At 41.0% G+C, this 25359-nt stretch overlaps 1 protein-coding gene across 4 annotated transcripts; it reads left to right on the forward strand.

The window, feature by feature from the left end:
* Window positions 1–7: 7 nt before the first annotated feature.
* On the forward strand, window positions 8–24418 carry GINS1 (GINS complex subunit 1). Of its 4 annotated transcripts, none has more exons than XM_044748748.2 (8): window positions 8–298; window positions 2950–3538; window positions 11740–11804; window positions 14360–14458; window positions 15048–15138; window positions 16457–16573; window positions 20290–20364; window positions 22970–24418. In XM_044748748.2, exons 2-8 carry the CDS (start codon window positions 3464–3466, stop codon window positions 23036–23038), a joined length of 591 nt encoding a protein of 196 aa, XP_044604683.1. In that variant the 5' UTR covers window positions 8–298; window positions 2950–3463; the 3' UTR covers window positions 23039–24418. The 4 variants fall into 4 exon arrangements, with proteins under 4 accessions (XP_044604683.1, XP_044604682.1, XP_070341559.1 ...); XM_044748747.2 differs by having other exon boundaries at window positions 60–298; window positions 2837–3538; XM_070485457.1 differs by lacking the exon at window positions 8–298 and having other exon boundaries at window positions 358–3538.
* Window positions 24419–25359: the final 941 nt, after the last annotated feature.

A 25359-nucleotide genomic window follows, 5' to 3' on the forward strand; every position in this document is an offset into this window, starting at 1 on the left:
CCGGCCGCAGCCATCTTGGAGAAGGGCGGACGAAGCCGCCCGGGCGTCCCGGTCGGGGCGGGGCACCTCGACCCGGGTGCCCAGCGTCGGGAGCGGACGCCCCGCCGGTGCGCAGATCGGGGGCCCCAGCCGGCAGGTCGCGGGCCGGAAAGGGGCGCCCAGCGAGCCGGGGGCCCGCGGGAAGCTGCCTCCCTCCGCTTCCACCCGGGCTTTCCGACGCCCACGCAACACTGGAAACCCAATCTGGATAAACCCCTGGAAATGCTCTTACAAAGGTTTATAAGACAAAAGGAAAAAGGTAACAAGTCACAAATCTAGTAATTTATAACTATTTTCCCACAAGGACTTTACTTAAAAAGATATGGTCTCAGGTACTTTTGTTTGAAACACAAATGTATAGATGCTTAATTTTTAGCTTTTGGGCCGAACATATGAAAACTAAGCTGCTTAAACAATTTACTTTTAAAAAACCTGTATGAGATTTCAGACTTTTATAAAGCAATCAGAACTCGCAGAAGGGGGGAAAATCCATTTCAAAGATAAATTGCCACTTGTGAAACCCAAGTTAAGAACGAATTCAAACCATCCTACAAACAGAAAAGAACAGTTTCACAAATTTAGTTGTATAGCTTTGGCTTTCTTTAATATGGCATTATTATTCACAAACAATCTACCACCAAGAGATTTGCTTACTTATTACAAAGTAACTTTTGTTATTTCAACATTTGTGTCAGTTGAAAATTACTGGCAACTAATAAGATCAATTAGAAATGCCTTGAGAAATTAAATAGCTCCTTGTATTAACTTATAGTGATACTTCGAAATTGCAGAAGAACTTTATTGACTGTATACCACATATTGCAACCAGCATTCATATTTGTTTGGATATCTCCAAATAGACTTTTGGAATTTAAAATAGTGAATTCTTTATAAACTGTTGTAGTAGCCTATACCAGAGATTGGGAATCCAGAAACTAAAGTGTAAAAAAATTTTGACCCTATCACTCACAAAATCCTCTTTAATAGAGAAACAAAAAAGCATGGAAAGGAGCCCTAGAGAGAAGACAGAAATGTAAAGGTACTGAGTCTTTCTTGCTGGCTCTAGGCCCTGCCGATAGTCCTCAACTCTTGGTCCACACTCACTTTCTGAGTGGTATTATCCAGGGTTTAAATACCACCCCACACTGGTGACACTCACATTTGTATCTCTAGCCCACACCTCTTCCTTGAACCACCGGCTCCTCCATCCAATGGTTTACTCATCTACTCTCATATCCTACAGGTACCTAAATATATTATGTTCAAACCTGAGCTCGCAGCTCTTCTCCCACCCCCAGCTCCATCCATAACCTTCCCCACTTCAGGAGTGGAAACTCCATCCTTGCAGTTCCTCAGGCCAAAAGCCTGGGGTCATCTTTGATTCCTCCCTTCTTATGCCTCAGCGTCTATCACCAAGCTTTGTCAGCTCTCATTTGAAAATCTATCCAGGATCCAACCACTTACCACCTCTACTATCCACACCCTGGGCCAAGCTGCCGTCATCTCTCACTTGGATTATTTTAACAGCCTAAGTGGTCTCCTGCCTTCACCTTTGCCTCACTTCTGTCTACTTAACTCAGCTGCCACAAAGGTTTTTTTAAAAACCTAGGTCCAATCCTGTCACTTGTTTGTTCAAAACACTTTAATGGCTCCCCATCTCACTGAAAATAAAACCAAAAGCTTATTGAGGGCCTACGGGCCTTCCTTACATGGCCTCCAGCCCTCGCCCTGGTCTCAGCCACTGCCCTCTCCCACACTCACCTCCTCCAGTGTTACTGCCTCCCATGCTTGCACACGTCTACCCACACCCCTCCTTGGGCTTGCATTCTTGCTGCTTGGAATTCTCTGCCCACTCTACGGCCACACATCCACATGGCTTACTCCTTCCCCACTTCAGGTCTGTGCCTTCTCTGAACCCGAATTCAAAACCCTCGGGCCTCACCTCTTGAACCTCCTTGGCTTATTCTCCTTAGCACTTTCCACCAGTAATAGTTACCATCAGTTTATCTGATCTGTATCTATGTACTTCTGTTTTCCCAAACTGGCACGTGGACTTTGAGAGCAAGCACTGTGTTCACTGCTTCATCTTCAGTGTCTGGAACAATCCCCAGGATGTAATAGGCACTTCAGCAATATTTGCTGAAGGAATAATGAATCATCACAACCCCTCAGAAGTGGGTACTGTTGTCCCCATTGGACAGGTAAAGAAGTGAGTCTCAGGCCTGGGGTCTGAAATTAAAAAGGTTTATGGCAAAATTAAAAAGGTTTTGGGTTACAATTCTGTAGCACAGTCCACTAGAGAATAGTGTATTCAGTGAAAACACTTCGCTAAATTATCCCTTAATGTTGAGCTGAAAAGGAAATGCCACTCAACGTAAGGGGGAGTGAGGCTTTGTACGCCCTTCCCATGCTCATTTCTCAGATCACACATTACTGTATATTTGCAAGAGAGGAACATAGTTTCTAGGGTTAGCTAGAATGAATCCAAGTGAGCTTTTTAAAAAATAGCCAAATAAAACGAATCGTTTCTACAGCAGTAATTCCCACCTTTGATTCTATATAGTTATGAAAATCTCCATAATCACTTAGACAAGTATATGGCTACGTGAGTTCGTGTTAATCTAGAGCATTTTCCCCCTCAGTAGTCCTTGTGACTAGAGCTATTTTACAAACGTTTTTAAATGACTGCTTTAAAATCAAACGTGGTACTGTGGAGTTGGAAGCTTGAATACAGGGTCTGCCTCTTTACGAGCTGTGAGACCTTGGGCAAGGTATCTGACTTCTCTTTCCTAATCAGCACCAAGAGTCTTAATGACCACGTTGGGATTAACTGTGAGACTTAAATGAAATACACGTCCGAATCCCTGCCACACTGGAGCTACCCGATAAAACTTCGTTTCCTGTTACTAGCTGTCAAACCCACACTGCGAAACGCTGCGTCCTAACGGGAACGTAAACCAAGTTTCCGGGCCTGCCTTCTCAACCTCAAAGTGCGCGCCCATTTGAACCTAAAGGAAACGCCATGAATCAAATGGAAAAAGGAAGTTGCGGGGGCGTGCATTTCTCCCGTCTCATGCTGCGCGAGGATGGGCCTGGTTAGCCGCCTGGGAACTCAAAAAAAGTCTGCGGCTCTCACCACGTGCGGGGTGCTTCCCCGGAGGAGGACCCCCACACGCGACTCCGCGCGTCTTGAAGCCGCTGCGCCGTAGAGTGAAGTGTCCCTCTGCCGCCGCCGTACACCGCGAGGCCCAGTAGCGCACTCCTATTGGCTGGGCAGCTTGGCGCCAAAGCACGGAAGGGAGGCGACGATCAGGAGCTGTGGGAGTGGGAAAGACAGGAGCAAAGAGCGGCGGCCGAGAGCCCGGCGACCGTTTGGCGTGAGACCGGGCGGCTGAAAAGGCCGCGGGACCGGGGCGCGTCCGCCATGTTCTGCGAAAAGGCCATGGAGCTGGTCCGTGAGCTGCACCGTGCGCCCGAAGGGCAGCTGCCGGCCTTCAATGTAAGGGGGGGTCAGGGTAGACAGAGGTGGGCGTGCTGAGGGGTGGGGCCGAGGCGAGCGGCGGGGGCGGGGCCGAGGGGAGGGGCGCTGGGGGCGGTCTGGGGGCGGGGGTCGAAGGCGTGCTGGGGGCGGTCCGGGGGCGGGGTCGAGGGGGGCTGGGGGCGGGGCCGAAGGGGTGCCGGGGGCGGGCGGCTTCCTTGCAGTTCTTCCTTGTGCCTCCCCTGGGGGGTTTACTTTCTCACGGTGTAAGCTGCAAAGTCGGGGACAAAAATTTTGGAAGGTGGCAAAACAAAGAATAGGAGGAAAAAGAAGCCCGTCGCGTTTGTGTCACCCAGCGATACTGTGCCTTTCCCCGTGCGCGTGTCTCTAGTGCCCTCCCATGTGTGGCTTTGTCGCTCTTCCTGTGTGGGAGCAGACACTGACTAGGCAGCCTATGATCTGGCATTTGTTGCGCGCTCAGGCAGAACAGTGTGGTGATGGGAAGCCAGGCCTCTGGAGCCAGGCCGGGATTCTGGCTCTGTCGTGTGATTTGGGAGAGTTGCTCGGGCTTTCCGTGCTCTGCTCTCTCTGCAGAAATGAGGCCGATGGTAACAGTACCCAATGCCTAGTGTGGAGAGGGCTGATGGGTTGGTATATGTCACGTTTCCTGTGCAATGCCTCACACCCAGGAACCGCTAAGTCAGTGTTTACTATTAATTTTCTTTCTGCCACTGCTGCTGCTGCTACTATTTCTCTTGTGATTATTCTTATTTCCCTATTACTGGTCCTCCAGTCAAGGTGCTGAGCACTTGACCTACATTATCTTTTTTTTTATTGAGGTAACATTGGTTTATAACTTTATATAAATTTCAGGTGTACATCATGTTGCGATTTCTGTGTAGAGTACATCATGTTCACCACCCAAAGACTAATTATCATATGTAACCGATATTATCTCTTTTCCTCCTGATAACCCTTTGAAGTCTAAACGGTTATTTTCTGTTTTTTCCAGCTATCTGTTGGAGGCTTGGGGAGATTAAGCATCTTGCCCATGGTGACATAGCCAGTAAGAAGTAAAGCTAGGATTTAAGCCCTGGCAGGCTGGCCCCAGAGCCTGCACTCTGAATTCTGTACTCCACTACTTCCCCCATCATAGGGCGGCGTGTGTGGATGCCAGGGCACTTCTGCTGGGAGCGGGGCACCAAAACAGGTATAGGGTGTAATGTGATAGGTGGTACCAAAGAGGTGTAGACAAGGAGCACAAAGGAGAAAGGCCAGTGTGAGTACAGGAGGGGGCAAGTGAGCCATGCCTAGAATGATGAGGTCACCGCTCTGAGAAGGGAGCGAGGCATCCCAGCCAACTGCAGAGACACGGAATCACATAGGAGAGGGTGACTGAAAGATAGGGTGTGCGCATGGCCTACAGAGGTGGGTTTTAGGCCTTTAGTTTGGTATTCATTCATAAGGCGTTCGGAAGCTGGTGGAGGATTTTAGACGGGAGTGAAAGGGTAATTTTTTGTGTTTTGAGGACAAAGCAGGAATATGGGGAATGGATTGGAGAGAAGAAAGAATGGAGGCAGGGAGATAGACCAGGTGAGAGATGTGTATGGTTCAAACTGTGTCTGGTCTGTGGGCCCCGAAATCGGTGCCTGGCTTTAGAGGCTTGAGACAAACAGGACTTGTAACTATTAGAACAGGAGTGGAGATGGGGTGGTTCGTGAATGAGGGGGCTTCTCTCTCAGGGAGCTGAGTAAACAACATTGGAGTTCAGGAGGAAGAGTGTTTGGGGGAAGGTGAGTTTTGTTTTGAACATTAAAGGGCACCTAGTCTGATGATTAGGTCATTTTACAGATGAGGAAACTTGAGTCAGCAGAAATTATGGATCAAGTTAAGATACTTGTCTGAACTTACAGCATATTGGAGGAGGAGCCTCAACATGAACACAGGTTTCCTAGATTCCAGTCTGTTATTCTTTCAACTTTAGGACAGTTACCTCATTTAAAAAGTCAGAAGACAGCAGTGGGAAGTTCACTAGAGATACTGGAATGCAGAGGTATGTGGGCTCTAAATATGGCTCCACACTGGGGTCCAGACAGCTGGGCACTTTGGAGGTCATGGTGCATATGAGGAAACAAGCCCAGAGAGGCAGAGACTTGTCCAACAGGTGCTGGCCTTGGAACCGGCTCCTAAGACTCTTAGTCCAGCTCTCCTTTTCACTCAATTTTAAGATAAGTGTTGGTTTACCACTTTGGGGGAGCCAGGAGTGGAACTTAGACGTTGTAAAGTACTCCTTCTTCTAGGTCTTAGTGTGGTAGGGCACCTTTTGTTGCATTCACCGTCCACTGATAAACACACCTGCCAGTAGTTGACTCAGCAGGCCTGCAGAGTGGCCCCTCTGTGACACAGCTGAGCAGGGGCAGACTGAGAACTGATCTGATTGATCTGAAGGCTAATAGGCCCATGACCTGCACAGGCTCTCAAGAATCGTTCCTCCCAGGGGAATGATAGTCAGTGTGTATAGAATGGGGACTCTGCCTGGTTCATTCCGGAATCCGTCATGGCTAGGTGCTGTGTTCAGCAAACTGAAGTGATTGTCCACTTTCTACATGCAGAACTGGTAATAGTTTAAGTGAGTTTTAGGAAAATTGTCTTGGGCTCCCAGAGGCTCAGAGCTAGAGGTAGGGGCACAAAATGGATGTAATTCCTACTATAGGTTTAAAAAAATCTAAATCCGAAAGTTTGTGTGTATTTTTGCAAAATTATTTCACACTTGTCTTTTGTATACCTGCAGATTTATTAATTGTACAAGAGTTTCAACTATTCCTTAAAATAATATTTGTTGATAAAAGGAATATTTAACTGAATTCTAATGTCAGACTTTTCCGTAGTCTCTTTTTAACCCGCTGATGAAAGTGAAGGTGGAAATCATGCTTACGTTTTTCATCAGAAATTACGTCTTTTGTTTTCTTTGAGCAGCGTTAAGTAATTGATTTTGTAATTCTATCAGTTATGCCAAAGCATTTTTGCTAATGCTTATATTTTGACACTAAAACTAGAATAGGAAAAGTAGATGAGTTGCTTATCTTTTTATTGTTGACAAACTTATTGTGAAACATTTATGAATTTCAGAATTCTGTTTTTATCCTTCCGAGGCAAATTTTTTGAAACTTTGTCCCAAGATGGACAGTAGAAAAACTCCTTTGGCCTTTCTATTCTTGTAGTAAAACCAAAACAACTGTTCCTTTTTTTTTTTTTTGTAGTAATCTTTTAAGACCATTTTTCAATAAATAATAAATTATTCACATACTTTTGTCATAGCTTATTGCTTCTGTAGGACTATTGATTTTTTTGTTGTCAGTTTTATTGAGGGATAATTTATATACAACAAAATACACTCTTTAACAGACTTTTGAGTTTTGACATATGTATACATCCATATATATATATATAAAACCAGCACCGCAATCAAGATTTCTGTCACCCCAAGGGCTCCTTTTTCCCCTTTGAAGCTACCTCCTACCTGCAGCCTTAGGCAACCAAGGATTCATTTTCCATGACTACAGATTATATTTGTCTTTTTTTTTTAAAGATTTTATCTTTTTCCTTTTTCTCCCCAAAGCCCCCCGGTACATAGTTGTATATTCTTCGTTGGGGGTCCTTCTAGTTGTGGCATGTGGGACGCTGCCTCAGCGTGGTCTGATGAGCAGTGCCATGTCCGTGCCCAGGATTCGAACCAACGAAACACTGGGCCGCCTGCAGTGGAGCACGCGAACTTAACCACTCGGCCACGGGGCCAGCCCCTATATTTGTCTTTTTTATATATTTCTGGATTCAGTATGTCAGGAGTTGCAAATTTTCTGTCAAGGGCCAGATGGAATCATGGAGTATGTATTCCTATATGTCTGACTTCGTTTGCTCAGTACAGTGTATTTGAGATGATCCTTAATCAATATGTTGATTATGTATATTGTGTATGTTGTTAGTAATTCATTCCTTTTTATTGTTTTTCTATTTTTTATTGTAGTAAAATTTGCCATTTTAACCATTTTTATCTGTACACTTCAGTGGCATTAATTACATTCACATTGTCGTGTAACCATCACCCCTATTTCCAAAACTTTTTCATTACCCCAAACAGAAACTCTGTAACCATTAAGCTGTAACTCCCCATTCCCCTCATCCCCCAGCCCCTAGTAACCTCTAATCTACTTTCTGTCTCTATGAACTTGCCTCTTCTAGATATTTCAGATAAGTGGAATCATACATTTGTCCTTTTGTGTCTGGCTTATTTCACTTAGCATGTTTTCAAGGTTCATTCATGTTGATGCATGTATCACTGCTTCATTCCTTTTGTTTTTTTGGGGTTTTTTTGAGGAAGATTAGCCCTGAGCTAACTACTGCCAATCCTCCTCTTTTTGCTGAGGAAGACCGGCCCTGAGCTAACATCCATGCCCATCTTCCTCTACTTTATACGGGGGATGCCTGCCACAGCATGGCATGCCAAGTGGTGCCATGTCTGCACCCAGGATCCGAACTAGCAAACCCAGGGCCACCAAGAAGTGGAACGTGTGCCGCCAGGCCAGCCCCAGCTTCATTCCTTTTTATGGCCAAATAATATTCCATTGAATGGATAGACCATATTTGGTTTATTGATTCATCAGTTGATGACATTTGGGTTGTTCCCACTTTTTGTTTATTATGAATAATGCTGCTCTGAACATTTGTATACAAGTTTTAAAAAAAATTTTGTTAAGGTCATAATAGGTTATAACATTCTGAAACTTTAGTTGTACATTATTGTCAGTCACCATATATATGTGCCCTTGTACCCCTTATGCCAACCCCTCAACCCCTTCCCCTCTGGTGACCACCAATCTGTTCTCTGTATCTATGTGTTTGGTGGTGGTTGTGTTTTTCTTTTTCCCCTATTTTCCACATATGAGTGAAATCATACAGTATTTGTCTTTCTCCATCTGACTTATTTCATTTAGCATAATATCCTTAAGGTCCATCTCTCTGGTCCCAAATAGCAAGGTTTCATCCTTTTTTAATGGCTGTGTAATATTCCATTGTGTATATATACCATATCTTCTTTATCCATTCATCCGTCAGTGGGCACTTAGGTTGTTTCCATGTCTTGGCTATTCTGAATAATGCTGCAGTGAACATAGGGGTGCATAAGTCTCTTTGAATTGTTGATCAAGTTCTTCAGGTAAATACCCAGATGTGGAATAGCTGGGTCACATGGTAGTTTTATTTTTAATTTTGGGGGGAATCTCTATACTGTATTCCACAGTGGCTGTACCAGTTTACATTCCCACTCAGTGTACAAGGGTTCCCTTTTCTCCACATCCTCTCCAACACTTGTTATTTCTTCTCTTTTTAATAATAGCCATTCTAATGGGCATGAGATGCTATCTCCTTGTTGTTTTGATTTGCATTTATCTAATAATTAGTTGTGTTGAACATCTTTTCATGTGCCTGTTGTCCATCTCTGTATCTTCTTTGGAAAAATGTCTGTTCGGATCCTCTGCCCATTTTTTAATTGGATTGTTTGCTTTTTTGTTCTTGAGTTGTATGAGTTCTTTATATATTTTGGAAATTAACCCCTTGTCAGGTATATGATTTGCAAATATCTTCTCCCAAACAGTAGGTTGTCATATTGTTTTGTTGATGGTTTCCTTTGCTGTGCACAAGCGTTTTAGTCTGATGTAGTCCCATTTGTTTATTTTTGCTGTTTCCCTTGCCTGAGGAGACATATCCAAAAAGATACTGCTAAGACTGATGTCAAAGAGCATACTGCCTATGTTTTCTTCTCAGAGTTTTATGGTTTCTGGTCTTACATTCAAGTCTTTAATCCATTTTGAGTTAATTTTTGTGCATGGTGTAAGATAGTGTCTACTTTCATTCTTTTGCATGTGGCTGGTTTTCCAACACCATTTATTGAAGAGACTTTCCTTTCTCCATTGTTCTTGCTCCTCTGTCAAAGATTAGCTGTCCATTGATGTGTGCATTTATTTTTATTTTTAGGCTCTCAGCGCTGTTCCCTCAATCACTTATCTGTTTTTCTGCTGATACCATGCTGTTTTGATTACTGTAGCTTTGTAGTATAATTTGAGGTCAGGGAGTGTAAGACTTCCAGCTTTGTTCTTTTTCCTCAGGATTTCTTTGGCTCTTTGGGGTCTTTTGTTGTTCCATGTAAATTTTAAGATTCTTTGTTCTGTTTCTGTGGAAAATGTTGTTGGGATTTTGATAGGGATCACATTGAATCTGTAGATTGCTTTAGGAAGTATGGACATTTTAACTATGTTAATTCCTGCAATCCATGAGCACAGAATCTTTCCATTTCTTTGTGTCGTCTTTGATTTCTTTCAACAATGTCTTACAGTTTTTGATGTACAGGTCTTTCACTTCCTTCGTTAAATTTATTCCTAGGTATTTTATTCTTTTTGTTGCAAATGTAAATGGGGTTGTTTCCTTGATTTTTCTCTCTGCCAGTTCATTGTTAGTGTATAGCATTGCTACTGATTTTTGTATGTTGATTTTGTACCCTGCAACTTTACTGTATTTGTTTATTGTCTCTAATAATTTTTTGGTGGATTCTTTATGGCTTTCTATATATAAAACTATGTCATCCACAAATAATGACATTTTTACCCCTTCCTTTCCAATTTGGATCCCTTTTCTTTCTTTTTCCTGCCTAATTGCTCTGGCTGGGACTTTCAAAACTATGTTGAATAAGAGTGGCAAGAGTGGGCACCCTTGTCTTGTTCCTGTTCTCAGAGGGATGGCTTTCAGTTTTTCACCACTGAGTATGATGATGGCTGTGGGTTTGTCATATATGGCCTTTATTATGTTGTACTTTCCTTTTATACCCCTTTTATTCAGAGTTTTTATCATAAATATATGCTGTATGTTTTCAAATGCATTCTCTGCATCTATTGAGATGATCGTGATTTTTATCCTTCATTCTGTAATGTGGTGTATCACACTGATTGGCAGATACTGAACCATTCTTGCATCCTTGGAATAAATCCCACTTGGTGGTAGTGTATAATTTTTTTAATGTATTGTTTTCTTGGTTTGCTAATATTTTGTTGAAGATTTTTACATCTATGTTCATCAGTGATAATGGCCTATCACTTTCTTTTTCTGTGTTGTCCTTGTCTGGTTTGGTGTCAGGGTTATGTTGGCCTCATAAAATGAGTTAGAAAGTGTTCCCTTCTCTTTAATTTTTTGGAATAGTTTGAGAAGGACAGGTATTAAATCCTCTTTGAATGTTTGGTAGAATTCTCCAGAGAAACCATCCGGTCCTGGACTTTATTTTTGGGGAGGTTTTTAAATTATTTTTTCAGTCACCTTACTAGTGATGGGTCTATTCAGATTCTCTATTTCTTGATTCAGTTTTGGGAGGTTGTTTGATTCTAAGAATTTATCCGTTTCTTCTAGGCTATCTAATTTTTTGGTGTATAGGTTTTCATAGTATTCTCATCCTTTGTATTTCTGTAATACCTGTTCTAATTTCTCCTCTTTTGTTATTTATTTCATTTATTTGAGGCTTCTCTTTTTCTTAGTCAGTCTTCCTAAGGGTTTCTCAATTTTGTTTATCCTTTCAAAGAACCAGCTCCTAGTTTCATTGATCTTTTCTGTTGTCTTTTTAGTCTCTATTTCATTTATTTCCCCTCTGATTTTTATCATTTCCTTCCTTCTGTTGACTTTTGGCTTCATTTATTCTTCTTTTTCTAGTTCCTTTAGGTGTAATATTAGATTGTTTGAGATTTTTCTTGGTCTTGAGGTAGGCCTGTATTGCTATAAACTTTCCTCTTAGTACTGCTTTTGTTGTGTCCCATTTTGGGCTGTTAGGAATGATACTGCTCTGAACATTTGTATACAAGTTTTTGTATGAATATATGTTTTCAGTTCTCGAGTGTATACCTAGGAGTAGAATTGCTGGATAATATGGTACTTTTATGTTTAACTTTTTGATGAACCATCAGACTATTTTCCACAGACTGCACTGTTTTACATTCCTACTTGCAATGTATGAGGGTTCCAATTTCTCCCCATGCTCGCCAATGCTTATTATTATAGCCATTCTAGTAGGTGTTTTTGCTTTTTGATAAGATGTGTAAATCAAAGAAAAGCATAGTATGATAGAATATTGCCACAGACTTGGTGGAAGAATTAATGAATGTGTATCAATATTACTTTATATGTTCTAGGAGGATGGACTCAGGCAAGTTCTGGAGGAGATGAAAGCCTTATATGAACAAAACCAGTCTGATGTGTAAGTTTTAAGATTGATGAAAGAATTAAGATACTGAAATCAGATAATCTTACCTCAGTTTTTAGATGTGATTTTCTGTCTCTGTGAGCCTAATCATACTCTCACTGTACAGATTATCACAGGACAAGAGGGATTTGTGTTGGTCACTGCTGTATCTTTGGAAATTCAAATAGTGCTTGGCATATGGTGGATGCTCAATAAATATTTGTTGTTTGACTGACATGACTTGAAATAAATTAGGGTAGACCTAAAAGACACGAGCAAGTAGAAACCCTAACAAGGTGAAACATATAGTTTCCACTGCTTGTTTTCATTGATAGATGCCTTAATGTGTTAAAGGGAGAATGGGCAGTTTGTAAACTTAGCAGGAGCAGCATTGTTCCTGATAGGTGGAGTAGAGTTCACAAAGGCTATGGCTTGGTGGGTGAGGGGGCTCTAGATTTATGGAAGATTTAAAGCTAACCATGGTAGTTGGCGCGATGGAGAATTTGGGCTGTAGGACAGATTTTCTAGGTTCCCAGGGTCTGTGAAGAGTAAGACACCAAAGAGTACCAACTGCTGGCTGAAAGGTGAGGTATTCAAATCTCCACCTAGAGAAAAGTCTGTCTGTGACATGAGGTTTGTCTTTGGCCTTGTTAGGTACACTGTTTATCAGTTACTTGGACATAGAAATCACTAGCATGCTGGTAAGATTTGTGGAGCACACAGAACCACAGGAGCATTTTCCCACTCTTAAGTTGTGCTTAAGAATAGACACAGAAAAATCTTTACAAATAGAATGAGGAACTGAACCCCAACAGGTCTGCAGTAAACATGAAGTTCTGAACTCAAGTTCTCAGGCGATTCATTCATTCACTTAACAAACATGTACTAAACGACTGGGTGCCACTAAGAAGCTCTGGTATTCCAATTGTAAGCCACATAGTCAAGATTTCTGCCCCGATGGCCGTCACAGTCCAGTGTGGAAGACAGATGTGAAATACACATCTACCAAACTGGGATACAAGCTATGAAGGAAAGCAACAGAGTGCTAGGAGAGAGAAGAGTGAAGTGAAGGTATAATTAGATTCAGGAAACAGGGACGTTCTCTCCAAGGGAGAGACATTTCAGCTGAGGCCTAAAGGAGAAATAGATTTTAGCAAGGCAGTAATTGTGGGCAGAGAGCATTCTAGGTAGAGGGAACAGCATATGCAAAGGCCCTGAGTCATGAAAGAGGGTGAGATGCTCAGGAAACTGACACTTGAAGGCCAGTGGGGCTGAAGCTTAATAAGCAGGCAAAGGGTGATGCCAGGTGACATTTTTAAGCATATGGGGCAGGTGGTGGCACATTTGTGATTTAAAAGATTACCTTGGATCCTGTGTGGACTGTGGATGGAGGGACTGAGAGGAGAGGGAGGCATCCTGTTATCTAGGTGATGGGAGAGGTGACCTGGACTAGGTAAAAAGTGAACAGGTTAAAGACATATTTCAGAGATGGCTTAATAGGAGTGGATCCAGTCGGAATGATTTTCGTGTCTTCCCTGTATTTGAACCATCTGCAAATTCACGATCCAAAATTCTGTGCCCCATCCTCCTAGTTTCTTTTTTGGGGAGACAATCACCATTACCAGTGTCTGGTTAAAAATTATTTGTCAAAATAATTTGACAATAACTTAATCTATATTTTGCCTCTTTTTCAGGGCCTGTAGCAGGCACTGCATGAAGACATCCTCATACTCATCTCGTTCCTTTTAAAACTCCGAAGTAGATTTTTATTCATTCTGTAAATCTGGTTATGTTTTGTTTTTCCCAATTTTATTTTTATTGTGGTAAAATACATACAACATAAAATTTGTCATCTTAACCATTTTTCATTCTACAGTTGAGTGTAATAAATGCATTCATAGTGCTGGGCAGTCATCACCACCATCCATCCTCGTAACTCTTCCTCTCCTAATACTGAAACTCTGTACCCATTGAACAATTGTATATCTGGTTTTTAAATGTCATACTTGTCTAATATCTAAGAAGATGTAGATTTTATAGGGTAAAACCAAAATTTTCTCCCTCTTTTTGTGAAGAACACTGAGTGTAGTACATGCACATAGTCGAAGATCAAGAAATGTTTGTTGGATGATTGAAGGGCCATTTTAACTCATTTTACTATAACAAGGATTTGGAATAGAAACACGATATAAGACCATAATCTTATGAACTCTGATGTCAGGTTTGTCTCTTGTCCCAGCATGGTACAGGGATTCTAGAAAGTGAGTAAACACAGTGTTTGTCTTTTGGAAATAATGGAGAATAATCAGTGTGCAAAAATGCAAAGTACCAAATGGTTAAATGAAATGCTGGTGGTATGATCTTAGGCAAATTATTTAGCTTTTGGCTTTTTTATCTTTAACATAGTAGTAAAAGCTCTGTTGTGGAGGCAGGTACTATTTGCTTAGGTTAACTGCTAACCATAAATAGGTTAAAACAAGCATGGAAGTCAGTTGTTAGTTGGCTTTGAAAATTTTACTTATAGTAAAATATACATATTTGTTCTTTTCCTCTTTAAATGTTCTCACCAGGAATGAAGCGAAGTCAGGTGGGCGAGGTGATTTGATACCAACCATCAAATTTCGACACTGTTCTTTGTTAAGAAATCGACGCTGCACTGTAGCATACCTGTAAGCTTCTCAGTTTGTTTGCTTGGAGTGGCAGGGAACGATGGAGGGGTTTTTGTGTGGTTTCCTAATTAGCCGTTTCAGATGGATAACAGGATTTCTTAGATTTGTTTTTCCTTGATAAGCATTCTAAACTCTCTTTTTTCCATTTAAAATTTTCTTATTATGAAAAATTTCAGTATTTGTAAAACTAGGAGAATAAGATAACAAACCCCCTTGGTTATATAGGTTTAACAGTTTTTAACATTTTGCCATGTTTGCTTCATCTTGTTTTATTTGTCCATGGCAGACATTTTCCTGCTGAACACTTCAGTATACATCTCTAAGAAAAGTGCCTTTTGGACCTTTTCTCCCATGACGTTGTACCATTCTCATACCTAGAAAAGTGAACAAGCCTTCCCAGCATCTAGTCAGTTCACATTTATTTTTCCCCATTGTCCCAAAGATCTTCTTACAGTTTGTTCATTTGCCTCGGGAGCCAAAGAAAGTCCACATGTTACACTGAGGTTGCTGTAGTCTTGAGTCTCTCCTGATCAAAACAACTTCTGATGTCCCTTTTGTTATGCCATCTAATACCTTCTTAATGTCCTAGGTATGACCGATTGCTTCGAATTAGAGCACTCAGGTGGGAATATGGCAGTGTCTTGCCAAATGCTTTACGATTTCACATGTCTGCTGAAGAAGTAAGTTAGCACTGTTCAACTTTATGAATTTGGAAAATGCTGAGGTTCTGGCATTGTTCTGTAATAGTATTTATGGTATTTCTCTTTTTGTTTTTAACATCTGGTTTTCAGCAGTTCTTGGTGTGTATTTATTTATTATATACTGTGATGAGGATGGTAGGAGTAATTCTAAATGCAAGGCTATATGGAAAACTGTGTTATTGCTTAACAAAATAAAGGATCCCTTATGTTATTTATTAGTGATCCATTAGTAGGATTAAAAAACTGGCATTATTGGGGCCGGCCCATGGCCGAGTGGTTAAGTTTGCGCGCTCCGCCGTCGGTGGCCCAGGGTTTCACCGGTTCGGATCTTGGGCTCAGACATGGCATCACTCATCAGACCACGTTGAGGTGGCTTCCCACATGCCACAACTAGGAGGACCCACAACTAAAATATATATATACAACTATGTACTGGGGGAATTGGGGGAGGAAAAAAAAAAAGATTGGCAACAGTTGTTAGCTCAGGTGCCAATATTTAAAAAAAAAAACAAAAGCAAAACTGGCATTATTATTTGGGGGTTTTCCATAAAGTGTCAGAGTGTGTGTGTGTGTGTCTATAGTATTTTCAGTATATTCACAGTTGTGCATTCATTATCACCATCTTATTCCAGAACATTTTCATCACTCCCCCCAAAAACCTTGTAAACGTTATCATTTACTTCATATTCTCTCCCCTCCTCTCAGCTCCTGGAAATTACTATTCTATTTCCTCCATAGATTTGCCTATTATGGCTTTTTCATGTAAGTCAGTCATGCAACGTGTGGCCTTTTGTGTCTTTCACTTAGCATGTTTTCAAGGCTCATCCATGTTACCACAGAACTTCATTCTGATTTATGGCTGAATAATATTCCATTGTACAGATGTACATATCTCATCCATTCCTCAGTTGATGGACATTTGAGTGTTTTTCTCAACAATGTTTTACAGTTTTCAGGAAAACTGTCAATGCAGAGTTTTAAGAGATTATAATTCTGAAATGGTGTATTTTTCATGATTCTCTTTGTGGTGGAATGTTCCTTAGGTCTGTGATTAAGTACGCTGGGATGTAAGTTCTACAAGAACAGAGATTTTTGTTCACTTTGTTAAATGATCCATCCTGAGTACCCAGATCAGTGCCTGGTTCACAGCAAGCAGTCAATAATATTTGTCGCTTAAATGAATTAATGGTCGCAGTATGGGGATGGGGATGTGTGCTGCTTCTGAAAGGCTAAGTGTACAATTTCTTCAAGTTTGTTTTCTTATAACTTTGTCAAATGACCATCTTTATGTTTGCAGATGGAGTGGTTCAATCATTATAAAAAATCCCTTGCTACTTATATGAGGTCACTGGGAGGAGATGAAGGTTTGGACATTACACAGGATATGAAACCTCCAAAAAGCCTATATATAGAAGTGAGTATACTTTTGTAAAATGGATTTTTCTTTAGCACGTAGGTTGTGCTGACTTTGGTCTAAGAAGAGGAGGGTATATGAATATATATCAGCTTATATTAAAAAAGAAAGGAAACATAAACCCAAACCAAAAATGTTACCTCTGGGGGAATGGCGGGAATAGGATAAAACAGCTAAATCTTTTTAATATACCTCTTTTAACAGTTTTAACTTTGAAACCATGTAGGTATTTTACATATTACTAAAACAAAATTAAATCAAAGTGGAAAAGCAACCCACAAAGTTTGAAAGCACAAAGAAACAAACGAACCTGTGTTTCAAGTTGGTGGATTAGTCAAACAGGAAATATTTTAAATTACTTTAAAACACATCACTTTATTATACATCTCTAGTGGGTGTGTTCTAAGCATGAAAAGAATTAGAAAGAAAGTGTAACCTGTTTTTAGTGATTATATTATTAGTAATATTGTTTACTGTTATTTTGTAACAATTTATATATTGACGGATAGAGCAAAAAAGTAATGGCACTAGGAACCAAAATACTCAAAATAAGAGAAAAGGATTCAAATACTAAAATGAAAAAGTTAAGTGAAAATCCTATATTCCACGGGGCCGGCCCTGTGGCCAAGTGGTTAAGTTCACCCACTCTGCTGCGGGCCGCCCAGGGTTTTGTCGGTTCGAATCCTGGGCGTGGACAGGGCACCGCTCATCGAGCCATGCTGGGGCGGTGTCCCACATGCCACAACTAGAAGGACCCACAACTAAGAATATACCACTATGTACTGGGGGGCTTTGGGAAGAAAATGGAAAAGGATAAAATCTTTAAAAAAAAAAAAAAGAAAATCCTATATTCCCAAACTCGAGTTGAAATATCAGCATGGACTCATGTTAAATCGTCTCTTTTTCTAAAAAAGTATTTCTTAGCTCTGTCTGCTGCAAAGGCCTAGAAACAACAACCAACCCAGTAGCCATGAGCTTCTAAATTCTGGAGTCTAAATGCCATTTTCCACTAAAGGAAACAAGGACTCCTTGGGAAAAAAAAGGCTGAGTCCAGGTCTTAGATAAAAAGTGTACAATCTGAGCAGGGAACACCTTGTCTTCCTAAAAAGCAAAGAAAGTGTCGAGGACCACATGAGGAGTGCGAAAAGGGCTGGAGAGCCCATTTGAAGGAGTGCTCACTGGCCAAGGAAGGGACAGTTTGAGCATCAAGATTATTAACTGCAGTGAACTGAATCACATCCGTTACATTAGAAGCACGAATGCGTAACGACAACAAAGACCAAACAACAATTAAAAAAATAAAACATCTTTGGGTCCGCTTGGAGAATATGAGGGATGCAGCTCATTTTGAAAAGTGGTAAATAAAAGAATGGAATCAAATATCCATCTGCCTTTGCTGTACAAACTGTCTCAGGGTAGCCAATTTGTTTACAAGGGAAATTTCTTTTTTTTTTTTGAGGAAGATTAGCCCTGAGCTAACATCTGCTGCCAATCCTCTTTTTGCTGAGGAAGACTGGCCCTGAGCTAACATCCGTGCCCATCTTCCTCTACTTTATATGTGGGACACCTACCACAGCATGGCTTGCTAAGCGGCGTTGTGTCCGCACCTGGGATCCAAACCGGCAAACCTCGGGCTGCCGAAGCAGAATGTGCGCACTTAACCGCTGTGCCACCAGGCCAGCCCTGGAAATTCGTTTCTTATAGAAGAATTCCAGCTAATAAAAGCAGCAGCAATCAAAGAACTAGATTAATGCTGTTTTGTAGCCCTAATGCATGCAGGCAAATAGCTACTGAAACCATTAGGTGAAAAGTTAACGAACCTTAATAATGGATGGATATGGAAAGGCAGGTATGACACCTGGACCCATTGATCAGTCTTAACATCCAAAAAGGGACAACCAGACGTTTTGCGCTTCGGAAAGCCTTCTAACAGGAAGTATGTCACACCATTTGCCAGGAAATCAAACCTGATCTGATCCAGCCCCTAGACCTAACATCCAGTTTATAGGAAATTCAAGGACAGAGGAACATGTTAAATGACCCCACAGGAATCCACAACAAAATCCAGTTTGTGGGAAACTACCAAACAAGCTGCCCAGTTTCTTTAACAAATACACTGCCAACAGGAAGGGGGAAAAGGGAGAGAACCCTCTAGATTAAAAGATAGTGGGAGATGTATCAGAAGCGTGTAATATGTAGCTCTTGTTGGACTCTGACTTGAACATGGCAACTTTAAAAAAATTCAGGAGCCAGATGGGGAAATTTGGACACTAAGTGGATATTTCATATTAAAAATTATTAATAAGATGCAATAATGGTTTGAGATTATGTTTTTAAAAAAGAACCTTATTTGGTAGAAGTACATACTAAAATATTTATAGATGAAATGAAATGATATCTAGGCTTTGCCTCAAAATAATCCTGAAGTGGATGAGGCAACAAGATTGACCACATGTTGATAATTGTTGAAGCCAGTTGGTGGGACATGAGGTTTCATCATATTAGTCTTTTTACTTTTGAATATGTTTGAGATTTGCCATAGTAAAAGTCTATTTAAAGAAGCAAAAAGGTGGTGGGGGGGATTTTTCTAAAAGAGTATTTCTCGAACGAAGCTAAAATACCTTTGGGAGTATGATAAGATTCCGGAGGGATCACAGGACATTATGAAATTATATAGGAAAAGTAGCAGACTGGAACTCGCTGCTGGAGCTGGCTTTACTAATACCGCAGCTAGTGCTCAGGAGAATCAACTCTAGTCCTGAGTTCTCACAGGAGATGAAAAATGTCCTCCTGCTTTCCTGTGGCAGCACGTTGAGCTGCAGCCAGGTCTGTGGCCTCTCTAAAGACACATTTGAACAGTCCTTCTCTGCAGTTGCAGAAGTAGTTATCAAAACGCTGCCTTACACCTCCCGGTTCCGACTAAGAATCTCTCCTGTTTCTTACAACATGAGTCTTTCATGGTGTACTTCTAAGTATTCCTGGGAAACAGTCTGAATATCGAAGGAGATTGGAATAATCTCTGGGTTTTTTTTTTTAAACATTTTATTTTTCCTTTTTCTCCCCAAAGCCCCCCTGGTACCTAGTTCTGTAATTTTAGTTGTGGGTCCTTCTAGTTGTGGCATGTGGGACGCCGCCTCAGCGTGGCTTGATGAGCAGTGCCATGTCCGCGTCCCGGATTCGAACTGGCGAAACCCTGGGCTGCCGAAGTGGAGTGCGCAAAATTAACCACTCGGCCACGGGGCCAGCCCTCTGTAATAATGTCTTTAAAACCGAAATTTTGCAGACTTAACCTATGTCCTCTTCTCAGATATTGATATTTTATGGGAGGGATCTTTAAGAGGAAGGTTGGAGTAGATCTAAAACATTCTCTTTTTTTGTAGATATGTATTTCAACTCTCGGTTTTTCAGAATTTGCAGAAGGGAAGGAATCCAGTGATCTTGTCTCCCCATAGCACCCTGCTGGGTTTCCTTGCTGTCAGTGTTGACATACACAGACATTTGGAAATTTTGACATTCATCTTCCTCCTCATCAAAACAGGACAGCTGGACCCACTAGAGTACCCCAGGAAGGAGTACTAGGCCTAGCTACAGAGAAGAAACAAACAAATAGAATGCCTAGTACTTCTGCTGTATGGGTATTTAGATAACCTCCATTTACTTTATGGGCACTACATGTTAAAAAATAGTTTAGATAAAACATCAGTTTTTCGTTTCAGGTACGGTGTCTAAAAGACTATGGAGAATTTGAAGTTGATGATGGTACTTCAGTCCTATTAAAAAAAAATAGCCAGGTATTTCTTGTCTTAAGATACCTTAAATCTTGTAAGAGTCTTGCATGATGGAAATGTTGGAATCGGGAGAAAAATAAATATCACCTTGTGATGGTCATTTGTATCATAGGCATTATTTCAATATGACACCCTGTTTTGTTCTTTTTCTAAATATAAGGACTTGAAGCAAATGTTGCATATAGTAAGAATAGTTTTGTTAATTTACCTAGGGTATTGCTTGTATTTAACACTAAGCATTTTCCTGGGAAATTATCACAATGGGCCTTATTCTAGTTAAATGGGCTATTAAATTGTTGGATTTAGCTCCTTTCTTCGAATTATAATTTATTAAAAAGTGCTAAGCACTTGTTTTCAGCTTGTACTTCACCTTTTAAATCCTAGTTCTTTAGCAAACAAATAATGATATGGATCAAAATTTTCTCAGTATTTCATATATAAACATAACAATTTAACAAAGAAAGATTAAAATTGTGAAGCTGTGACTGAAACTAAAGTTTTCCTTATAAAGAATCTCAATATATTTATTGTTTCCTTAGAAATCTTCAAGTTCACATTAGGTGAATTCACATTAGCTAAATTTATTTTTATCCTATCTCAGTTTTCTGTGGTCACGTCAGCAGAAGAGGAAAATTGACCTAATGAAAACCACTCCCCTGCTTTCTTTGCCTCCCATCTTATCATCAACCAGTTAGAGTCCAATGACCCTAAATCCTTGAGGTTGATTTTGTTTATGTCCTGGAGCAAAAGCATACTTCAGGTCTTGTGGTTTTTGGGCTTGTTTCCCTCAGAAAGGCTAAGTCGATCTCTCATTTTACTAGAACCTTGGAGCTTTAAATAGTTTCCTAAAACAAAGGTTGAATATTTTAAAGACAGATTTTCAAGGTACATTAAAATCTTTGGTTGTTAAGGCAGAACTTTCCCTCCCAGCGTCCTCTTTGCAGTAGGCTACCGATGAATAGAAAGCAGGTGATGAACTAATGCGCTCAGAAAGATCTGTATTTCTGGAGCACAGCGTGAGGCTCTGGTTCACAAGAGCAAAACTACCCTCATAAAGTAAGACACGAGAAAACGTCACTTCACCTCAAACACTGTCCTGTGGCTGACTTTCTCTCTCAACTTTACGGCTGACCTTCCCACCAGGTGTGCCGAGACAGTGATTCTCCAGCCTGGAGTGCCTGGTGGGGCTGGGGCAGGCGGAAGCCGGCCGAGCCCCTCCTCCATCTTCTCCCTTGCTAGACAGTTGTCATCTTCTGTATGGACCATGCAAAAGCCTTCCTCCTGAGATGCTTTTAACCTTGTCTCAGTATTGCCACACCCTCAATCATAAAAATGGGAAACAATTTTAAAAACATAATCTATAGCTGATATTAAGGGGCTTCAGAATGTCTGATGACATCTAAAACCAGTTTTCTATGGAATCTGTGGTGCCGATCATCCAGATCCTGTGAGACGTTCACAGGGCGACGTTTTCATCCCATCCGTTCTTGCATACTTGTCAAGACGGCAAGCACGCTCTGTTTGTCCAGAAATCAGAGGCTCCTCTTGTTAGTAGATGCTGTGATGGCTGTTAGACGAACAACTCTATACAGTGTTTTCCTTGTTTACATTGTGCATTCTTAGGCATTTTAAACATTCTGTTAACAAGTTAGAGAACAGTCCTTGGCCTGTGTGTCCTCGTGACTGGTTTGAAGGAATTAGGTCTTGCATGAGGCCTTGGAGTTTGTGAGGAGGGACCCTCAGATGTCCAGTGCCCCTGACGTTACATCTTGCTTCCCTGAGGAGTTTGGATGATCCCTCCTGCTGAGTCATTTTCTAAGGTTATTTGCTCTGTCCTTCCTAACCACTGTTTGTAGTTTTCACCCCAGTATGTCTGAATCGTCTGAGATGTCTTTGGTCACCTGTGAGCTTGCAAAGTCGCCCTGCCTTGCTTCCTGCACCTCTGCACTCCAGGGTTTAGTAAATGTGCACTTCTGCTTTAAGCCCCTGTGTTCTGAGAGGGACTCAGACGAGGAGACTCCTTTCAGCCTCAGAACAAGAGCAGTGTCCCCCCAGGAAGGCAGGGATGGCAGATGGTAGCTGGGTCCCAGCATCTTCACATAGCCTGGGAAGAGCACCCATGTCATAGCTTACAAAGACTTCATCCTTGAGAAATACAGGAGAAAAGTGGCCACTGTTGTTATTAAAAGAATAAATGTTCAGACTCAAATCCTGGAAGAGAGGTAATGGAGAAGACTCCTTTGGTTTGTCCCCTTAATGAGCTGTTGCACCACTTGTAATACAGTGCCCCAGAATCTCACCCATCTGGATTTTCTGTGCACAAATTAAAAAATGGAAACACTAAGGAAAATGCCGACTAGAATTCAGAAGGCTTTAGTTAAATTTAACATAAACTATGAATTTGTTTATAAAAATAAGGAATTCAGTACAGCTCTAAGTGGCATCAATTTCAGTTGATTAAAACAGCAACTATAACTTAGCTTTTAACTACTTAGCTGTTGGAGTTTGAAATAGATATAATCAGTTGCTGCTTTTTAATGGTGCAAAATGTAATTTAAAATTCTTTTCACTCATTTCTCTTCCTCTCCCCCTACTCTTTTCCCTGTAGCACTTTTTACCCAGGTGGAAATGTGAGCAGCTGATTAGACAAGGCATTCTGGAGCACGTCCTGTCCTGACCTCACCCTGGGGTACTGCCAGGCTTCCCTGTGGTGCATGGTGGAACCCAGCCACGGAAGCTTCTACACCCTCCTTCATCCCCACCCCTCTTTGGTTTTAAAAGTTGCATCCTTTAAGATAGTCAGGAATACTTGGCTAAGGAATGTGGTATATTTTTCTGTTGTACAGGATTCCTCCTCGTCTTTGTAATAGGCTGTATCTATAATGATGACACTCCTACAGTTACTACAATGTGTGTTTTTTTTTAAATGAAAGTGAACATTTATTACATTTGTATCTCTTTTAAACAATGAGAGAGTTTCACGTGGCTGTATAGGGAGCAGGTGGGTCCTGTGCGCCTTGTGTTGTTTCTGCTGCTGTGCATTGTGCAAGCCAGGAGTCTGAATTTCTAGAATACATGTTTCCAAATCACATGCACAGGTAGAGATGACAGTCCATAAAAATTTTCAGTATATTTAATGTTTAAAGATGTACTAATTTGTCATCTGGCTATTTGGGAAGAAAGGAAGGACACAATGGGTTTTGCCCATTTCCAACAGTGGTGGCTTGTCTGGCTTGTGCCTGCCTACAAGCTTGTAGGTGAGCACCAGTATCACCACTTTGGAAAGAAAAATAGAAATTGGGGCTAGAAAAGGAACTTTGTGCAGTCTTCCCCCAGACTTACCTTGACTGAAAAGTCACTTGAAGAGTTGGTCGGCCAAGTGGAGGGCAGTTTCTTTGTCCAATGAACTGTGAATGGTGTAGGAGCTGGAGAGGCACAGAGTGGTGTTACCTGGTACTCAGTGGCCTTTCCCCACCAGTCACCTCCCTGTGCAGCCCAGTGATCGGAAAGAGGCATTCAAATGTAAAAGTCCAGATAAGCCTGGTACCTGGCACACACTGCATGTGCAGTTTCATTTTTATATAGGAGACTGTTTCTGGCTGAAATTATATTCAAGAAATCAAGTTATAGAAACCTTTTCCTACCATGTGGATCTGTATGTTTTCATAACAGACCTACTTAGGTCAGTAGGCTTCCCTTTGCAGATTATTTACATTATTAAAAATAATTTCTCCCCATAGTTTTCAGGCCAGATCAGGTTTTCATCTAAATCTTTGGTGATACACAATAAGGAAAATTTCCCGAGTGAATGAGATGGGTGATGTTGACGTCTAACTGCCGGTCTGTAGTCACTTCCTTCCCTCGTATTCAACTCCCAGAGCATGTGGAACCACGCACACAACAAGCCCAGGTCCCGGAGCCAGGTGGCAGGATCAACAGCCAAGAAGACATGGCCGTGTGGCCAGCCCAGCATCATTCCCCAACTTTGATTAGACAATGTATTTTTTGTTTAGTTACCCATATAAAATAATAAAGTATATTCCTTATTTGAAGTGAATGTATACCAGTTGAATTTGAAATTTTGGAGGTTTTATTGATTTATATTGACTGGCTCTGTATTTAGAATTGTGGCTAGAATTTTACACATATATCATGTTTTCTTATTATGAAGGTAATAAATGCACAGTTAAAAAAAATACAGTGTTGAAAATGAAAGCAAGTTCTCCTCACCTACTAAATACCACCATCCAATGTGCTCACTGTTCGCTGGTTACATACATAAAGTACAATGCCATTTCTTTTTAAGTGGGTTCCCAATTATTTTCTAGTTTTTGTTCCTAATGTGAATGAAATCTTTTTTCTGTTCTATTTTCTAATTGGCTCTGGCTGATAGATGTAAGAAAGCTGCAAATTAAGATGATGTGGCTAAATTCTAATATTTGTATAGACTCATTTCTTTTTCGCATTGATATTGTTGCCCAGAACCTTCAGAAACATGTTGACTGCTGCTGGTGATAGCTGGCAGCTTATCTTTTCCCTAACTTGATTGGAATGCCACAGTCTTCTTTATCAACCTTTCTAGCACATCCTTCTCCAGAAAAAATACCAAAACTTATGGCCTTCCTCACTGCAACTTGAAGCCTCAAAATAAATTCAATAGTATAACTAAAAACAAACAGAACAGCAGTAATTAACAAATATTGTTTTTCCAAGTGAGCTTTTGGAACTTGAGTGATGATCATATGGTTTCAGACTTAACTCCCTAATGTAATGAATTCTTTAAATAGAACTGTGTTGTTGAACTATCTTGCATTCCCTGGGCTATAGTCTGCTTGGCCATGGTGTGTTAACCATCCAGTGAACTGCAAGATTTGATTTCCTGTCATTAGGGAATTTTGCAACTGTGAGTGATGTTGGTTTATAGTGTTTTGGAAGAGGGGAGTGTGTGTGTGCGCACGCACACATGGGTGTGTGTGTCTCTGCTTTGTCAGTGTTGTC

This window comes from Equus asinus, chromosome 15 (genome assembly GCF_041296235.1).
Source record: "Equus asinus isolate D_3611 breed Donkey chromosome 15, EquAss-T2T_v2, whole genome shotgun sequence".
NCBI lineage: Eukaryota > Metazoa > Chordata > Mammalia > Perissodactyla > Equidae > Equus > Equus asinus.